Raw genomic sequence first — 7,256 nt, forward strand, 5'->3', positions numbered from 1 at the left:
TATATATATTTCACAATATTCTATATATTCTGTTTTTGCTATATTTTTTAGCTTGGGTGAGCATAAAAGGCTTTTTTAATTTTTTATAAAACTTTTGTAAGGCATGCTTTAACATATAGCACCAGAATGCCACACACACAAACGTACTACACTTTTGTACCAGACAGATCCAGGCTGAGAAAAACAGATAGACACTCATTAAAATAAGCACATGAAACATTTAATGAGACACAGAGAGCTGTTTCCTACCACCCTGCAGTGTGAGTTTTATTGAGGGTGCAGCAGTCTTTACTCAGCTCTTCTAGCAAGGGTTGCCACAGTAGGGACCGTCACACCTCCCCCAGAGGGAGCACACACATAGTGTCACACACCACCACAGAAACAGGTCGTTACATCTCCAGGTGTGGCGCACACAGAAGCTCAAAGGTCTGCTAACATAAACACCCAGTAGCTGCATTATTGCATTGCCTTTGGCTGCTGAAATCAGTTATTACTATGTAACAGTTTGAACAACTTTAATATAATTTTATATAATTTCACCTGTACTGCATCATAATACAGAGCAGACAAATGACCTCAAAAGATGGTAACTGGGATTTTGCCAAGCAGGACATGCTCTTTTAATTGGTTGATAGCAATGTTGTTCTAGGACCAACAAGGACTTATATTCAGTACCATGTCCTACTTGGCGAAATCCTGGTAAGCTTGAAGGAGTCTGTGAGCACTGAACACATACCGATGAGTCAGGACACTGCATTACTGTCCATTCATCCTCTACTGGGGACAGTTGTCTGGGTGTGTGTGCCAGAAAACAGAGGGTGACAGAAACATCTGTCTTTGTAATTCTGATATATCAGGACATAGGATCTACTCCGAGCCTCCTGCAACACAAAACGCTTTTGTACCAGAAAGTTAATCTGATTGTTACGCTTGAGCACTAATGGATTGGAAGTAATATATGATGGCGTGAGTCTTATGGGTGTGAGCCTTTGTGTAGGATGTGTGCGTCATACATTTTAGTAAAAGGCACTGGAGCTATGACAATAATGAGCAAAAATGAGCATTCAATAGCTTTCACTGTCATAATTATATTTCTGTCATGACAAATTTCGGAGGGATTGGCATGGTAATGTACATGACAATGTTAATGTATTTGGTCTTGGCAGAATAGATCTGATAGATACCGAGACTTGCTACTGCCAATACATCCACAACATGCTGCGGTAAGCATGTAAGAAATACTGCTGCTGCACATATAACATGAATAAACCCCCATATAGCATACATGATCACCCTGTAGCAGATCTATACAGGTGGAGCTGGGGAAGCTGGAGGGTTTCTGAAGTGCGCTGCAAACTGTTACAGCAAACAAAAGCCAGGTATTTGATTGATTTGATTGAGTTATATTGCACAGTAAGCTCATTGGCTACCGATACAGGAGAGAACCAATCAGCTGCCATGTGACAATGTTGTCGCCGAGTCAGATTGAGCTAGACCTATCGGACTGCGCCATCTGGAGTTACATGCCAGAACTCTGTATTTGTTTAAATATGTATTCAGAAGTTATTTAGCTCGCATTAGCATCACTGTACTTTGTGTACTTTAAGAAGCGATACCACAATTAGACGCTGCACTTATTTAACAAAGACCAGCATGGTCATCTCTGGGAGTTATGTAAATTACACTGAGATTAGTGAGTTTTACACAATAATTAATTGCTTTACGAGTCCAACAAAAAAGAAGTAACACTGTAAAAAATAAATCTCATTACACACAACATTATCCATTAATTTTACGGACATTTCTGTTAACTCTAAAACACAATGCAATTAAGTGTAAAATTCAAAATACTGGTAAAAAAAAAACTGTAAAAAATAAATATGGAAAAATACCTTCAAATTATACAGTATATTGTGCCCCATTTTTACAGATTTTTTTTAGAGTGAACTTTGGCATCACTACTCAGAATGTTTTCAAATCTTTCAAACTTGTATGTTTACGCTCATTCTTTTTTGTCTGTCTTTCTGTCATCTGTCCTTTACTACTTCTTCGGCCTTACAGGTACTGATTCTCCCATTGTCTCCACTGGTAAAGCATGAGAGTAAGTGTGTTCCATTGTCTAAAACATATTTCTTTAAGGGGTCATGACATGAGAAATCAAATTTGCCTCATAGCTTAAAACGTGCTCGTCATTATAAACAAATAATTTATTTAACTATGCTCTAAAAACAGCTTGTTTGAATATTGTGGGATTTGTGAAATCACACGGGCAAATACATTCGCATCTGACTGCCATCATCACATCATTGCACCACAGGCCCTGCCCACTAGCAGCTTGCAAGGCAGTGTAATGGAGTTTGCAAAGAAACTTTTGTTGAAAGATGAATCAGCCAACTGACAACAGCTGTATCGCAAACATAAGCATATAATTTCATAATGCTTTGTCTGTAAATTACAGTTTTATATAGATAATGTCTTCAAAACACTGCATAGCATGTGGTCATACTATTTCCTATGCAATGACATTTCCTATGCAGTCATAAAGCACCCCTTAGAAACTTGTTTGTGCAAAAACCTTTATTAACATTTTAAGTGAACCTCAAGGAACATATTAAAATAGTAAAAATATCCATGTCATGACCCCTTCAATGTGTAAAACCTTTTAAATTATTGCCAAACTACAGAATGTACCTTTAACTGAAAAGGTCAGACTTTGAATGCTATAAAACTACTAAACACGAATTTAAAGTAAAAATCGATATCGAAAAATCAGAAAATTCATATTTCAAGCAGTGAGATTAAAAACTTAGAATGCTTTATAGCTGGAAAATCTGGATAAGTTTCTGAGAAGAGATGAGCAAAAAACAAAACACAGGCATGCATCAAATGTGACTTCACACCATTTTACCATCATTACAAACGACTCCAGGTCAAGCAAACAGATGGCAAACATAGACTGACATGCCATTTTGGCTCTCTCAGTGACAGATTTATCCTCCTTGTCTGAGAGTCAGTTGGGACGAGGTTGTGGATTTGTGTTGTCTTAGCTGAAATTGTCAGTCTGGGTTGTTAGGTAATCCGTCTGACCATTAATCAGTTCATAAAGTCATTTTGTAACATGGATTTAATAAACTGAGAAGAAACTGGGATTAAAAGTGTAAGAAAAAGACAAAAAAGCTTAAGTAAAGGTCATATCCCTAAACAGACTAGACAACCTATTCAAAAAGGAAGCGTGACCTCTGACATTTGACCCAAGCTGTCTGCCACGCTGGTCTTACCCTCCAATGCCTGAAAGGACCTTCATTAGACCTTGGGTACTATTAGCCTGTTTTGCTGTTTTTATTATATTACATTTACATGAATATACCCTTGAAAAAAGATAATCTAATCAACACTGCACTTTAAAGTGTTTCTAAAGACATGAAATTAAATCAGAGGAATTCCCAAGAGAGCCCCTTTGTAGACATCTATAAAACATTAACATCGGCAAAACAGATCATGAACAGGATCATATAAACTGTGCACCTTGTGTCACAGAAAATATTTGGTTTATTTATGCAGGACTGAGCAAAAGGTCAAGAATTTGGCAAAATGCTGCACACAAAAAACTGCACTATACATCCTCCCATTACAAATTCTTAACACAAAGTTAAATTGTTATACCATGAAAATGAATACAGCTCTCATTAGTCTGCTTACGTTAGCTATGACATTTAACACAGAAAGCCCATTGCCTCTTTGTTAGGAATGCAGCACAAAACGTCTGTGAGGTTTTCTGCTGATGCACAGGAGACCATATAACACTGTAGGAGTGAGCTGTGAGAAGAATGCAAAAGTCATGACCATGTGTAGGTGGCAGTGAAATATCCGAAACCAAGGCACAAGATTCACCTTATTAAACCTGTCTACTTTTACATTCCTTTATTTATTACCGCTATTTCTCCATGTTTCTTACTGCATTCCATTTTATATTTCAAACTGCTTTGTTCTGATGTTTGTTTTGAGATTTTTTGAGACATGAAGCCAACATGAATATGCTCATTCCACATCACCAAACAACCAGCCCTGAACTTTAAAATGGAAATCCTGAATTCTACAAATTGTCCGTCATTGTCTAAAGCTTGTTTCCAAAACAGGAGATTTTGATTCAGTCACGCTTCACAATGCCACATTAATGTGTGAAATGGTGACCATTGTGTTTCAGCTCCTAATCATTTTCATGTGAGCAGTCTTAGAAACAACACTATTCGAGGGTACCCATATGAGCCAAGGATTTTTCTTCAAACAATCAGGCAGTGAAGCCAGACGCACATGGACTGCACTAGAGTATAACACATTTTGAAAATCACAGGAATGTGAAAGCTAAGTATTATTATCATGGCCTCCCATATCACTCTCTCTACAGCAGCCAAACAAATAAAAGACTGCAGTCTGCAAACAAAAAAATGTTCTCATTGCTGGTCACACAGTATAATACATTTCATACAACAGTGCTTTTATTGCATTGGTCAAAAGATGTTCCTGATATTTAGTATAACAGCACCCGGCTTTCCTGTTTTCACAGCATTCCTGACCAGAGTATTGTCAGTACAACAGCACAACTGTAAGTGTATGAAACCCTTCGTGCATAAAACCTTTCTAAATGACATTGATTTGGCAGAAATATCTTTGGACAGAATATGCTTAATGCAAAAAGTACTTCTACAGCGGTACTGAGAGTTTAAAATGGGCCAGTGAGTGGACAACAGTATCTAAACAGTGCACAGGTGAGGAGGGATGATCAAGGTGCTGTAGTGTTTTTAAGTACATTTCCTTCTGTCCTTCCTTCAGAGTGGCATTTCACATAACTTCAGCACCATCATGCCTATGGAAAGAGCAAATCACTATCTACTATGCTTTATGCAGTCTGCCCCAAACTGTCAACTGCTGTTTCACGGTAGTCTACATATAAATGTGCAAGTCTGACTACCTGCACGTGGAGCGAACTATACTGCTGAGAAAGTGAGAGAGTCTCTGCAAAATAAGGCAAACACGAGTGTAAACACATCATTCACATTTACAAATCCAGAAAAACAAAGTTGGAGGAAACATGACTGCCCCCAGGAATGTTGACACACACATATTAATACACATATGTATTTCTCCTTTGAAATTAGGCATACATGACATTTTATTAAACGTTTTCTTGACAAATATAGGAACATAGGCCTACTAAGTGCTGTAATATATAATGTGTTCATTGAGTAAATTGCGTATCTCGTTTATAATGCTATATTTATTGCAATACATGTGTAGTAGGCTACTTCTGCACACTGTACACTCTTAAAAATAAAGGTGCTTCAAAAGGTTCTTCAAGAGATGCCATAGAAGAACCATTTTTGGTTCCACAAAGAACCATTCAGTCAAAGGTTCTTTACTTTTGTAATCTGAAGAACCTTCTTTCGCCACAAAAAACCTTTAGTGAAACAGAAAGGTTCTTCAGATGTTAAAGGTTCTTTATAGAACCATTTAGACAAAAAGGTTCTTCTATGGCATCGTGAAGCACCTTTATTTTTAAGAGTGTATAGTGTTATTATTGTGTGGCTGCACACGGTATCAAGTATCTATCTATCTATCTATCTATCTATCTATCTATCTATATATATATGTGTGTGTGTGTGTGTGTGTGTGTGTGCGTGTCTATCTATCTATCTATCTATCTATCTATCTATCTATCTATCTATCTATCTATGTGTCTGTCTTTCTTTCTATCTATCGATCTATCATACCCGAGTCATAAAGTAGCCTATAGGACTCGTCGAAAGAAAAGTACATGGAAACACTAAAGAGAATATTTATGATTACACAAAACACCAAACAAAAACAATACAGAATGGACAACTTCCACGAACCAAACTATTCCTGTCTCGTGTTTTAATCCTATGGGGATTAGAAAGTGTGCGCGCACAGGTTGTCACCTGCCTCCCGCCTATAGACTTTTCGCTGTTTCGAAAAAGGCAAAAGTTCGCACACCAAAAGTGTCAAAAAAAAAAACACTTTATTTCTTATTTGACTTTTTAAAACCGATTTTACTTGAGTAATGCTACTCTGTGTTTCAAACATTTCAGTGAGGGGTCTCATTCTAATAGGCTAGCTATCATTTTTTCTTTCATCATTTGAGCAGAACTCACCTCCATAGCTGTTGGCAGTCGCGCTCCAGGACGAGATCGTTGAACACAGCAGCACACTTACAACAAACAGACCGGTAACTGACTTCATGTTCCGACAACCCGAACCGCTCTTCTACAAGTTCGGAGACAGTCCTTTATTTCCAGTCTCAGCTCCAGGTCATTATAGCAAAAATGTTGTAGATTTGGCCACGCAGATTTGAAGGGGATTAAATAGTTAAGATATGAAATATCGATACTTATATCTACTAAATTAATTTAAAGTCAGCATATTCTTGTATTTGACAATAGAACAGAAATTCACAACGTTCACGGTGTTCTCTTTCTTTTGAGTCTCGAAATACTCTCCAAAGCAATTCAGCGCTTCCCACAATATGGGCAGAAACAAAATCTGCTTGCTTCCGAACTAATGTTAAACTTTCCCGAAGTTGAATCCAATGTTTAATACATTCGCTGTTAGAAGCTTAAAGCAGAAGACGCGCTTGTAGGCTGTCGTTTAAATCCTCCAGCCCGTGCTGAACACAAATTCAATTGTCCCGTTTGACCATCCGATATTCCTGTCCGAGTAAATTATATCTGTAAAGTCAGCATATTCTTGTATTTGACAATAGAAATTCACAACGTTCACGGTGTTCTCTTTCTTTTGAGTCTCGAAATACTCTCCAACGCAATTCAGCGCTTCCCACAATATGGGCAGAAACAAAATCTGCTTGCTTCCGAACTAATGTTAAACTTTCCCGAAGTTGAATCCAATGTTTAATACATTCGCTGTTAGAAGCTTAAAGCAGAAGACGCGCTTGTAGGCTGTCGTTTAAATCCTCCAGCCCGTGCTGAACACAAATTCAATTGTCCCGTTTGACCATCCGATATTCCTGTCCGAGTAAATTATATCTGAATATGTCCAGTGTGAGATTTCAAAAACATATACAACAGAAAGCCAAATGTACAAGCCTAAGAAAGAAAGCCAAAAGCGTGAATTCGCTTTCCAGCCGCCTGAATAATCTCTCATAGGCAACAGAGGCGTCAGTCAAATCCTAGTGTGCCCCGCCCCGTGCTCTACGTCACAACAACAGGTAAAGCGTCTTGAGT

General features: G+C 37.9%; 1 protein-coding gene across 3 annotated transcripts in view; it reads right to left on the reverse strand.

The window, feature by feature from the left end:
* Positions 1–6,740, reverse strand: part of sema4f (sema domain, immunoglobulin domain (Ig), transmembrane domain (TM) and short cytoplasmic domain, (semaphorin) 4F) — a 91,253-nt gene extending 84,513 nt beyond the window's left edge. For all 3 annotated transcript variants that reach the window (XM_016269447.1, XM_016269448.1, XM_016269446.1), the window contains exon 1: positions 6,171–6,740. In XM_016269447.1, coding sequence (XP_016124933.1) covers positions 6,171–6,258 — 88 coding nt within the window. In that variant the 5' untranslated portion in view covers positions 6,259–6,740. The remainder of the gene's footprint in view (positions 1–6,170) is intronic.
* Between the last annotated feature and the right edge of the window lie 516 nt (positions 6,741–7,256).

The sequence above is a fragment of the Sinocyclocheilus grahami genome, unplaced genomic scaffold (genome assembly GCF_001515645.1).
Source record: "Sinocyclocheilus grahami isolate Dianchi unplaced genomic scaffold, SAMN03320097.WGS_v1.1 scaffold52.1, whole genome shotgun sequence".
Taxonomy (NCBI): Eukaryota; Metazoa; Chordata; class Actinopteri; order Cypriniformes; family Cyprinidae; genus Sinocyclocheilus; species Sinocyclocheilus grahami.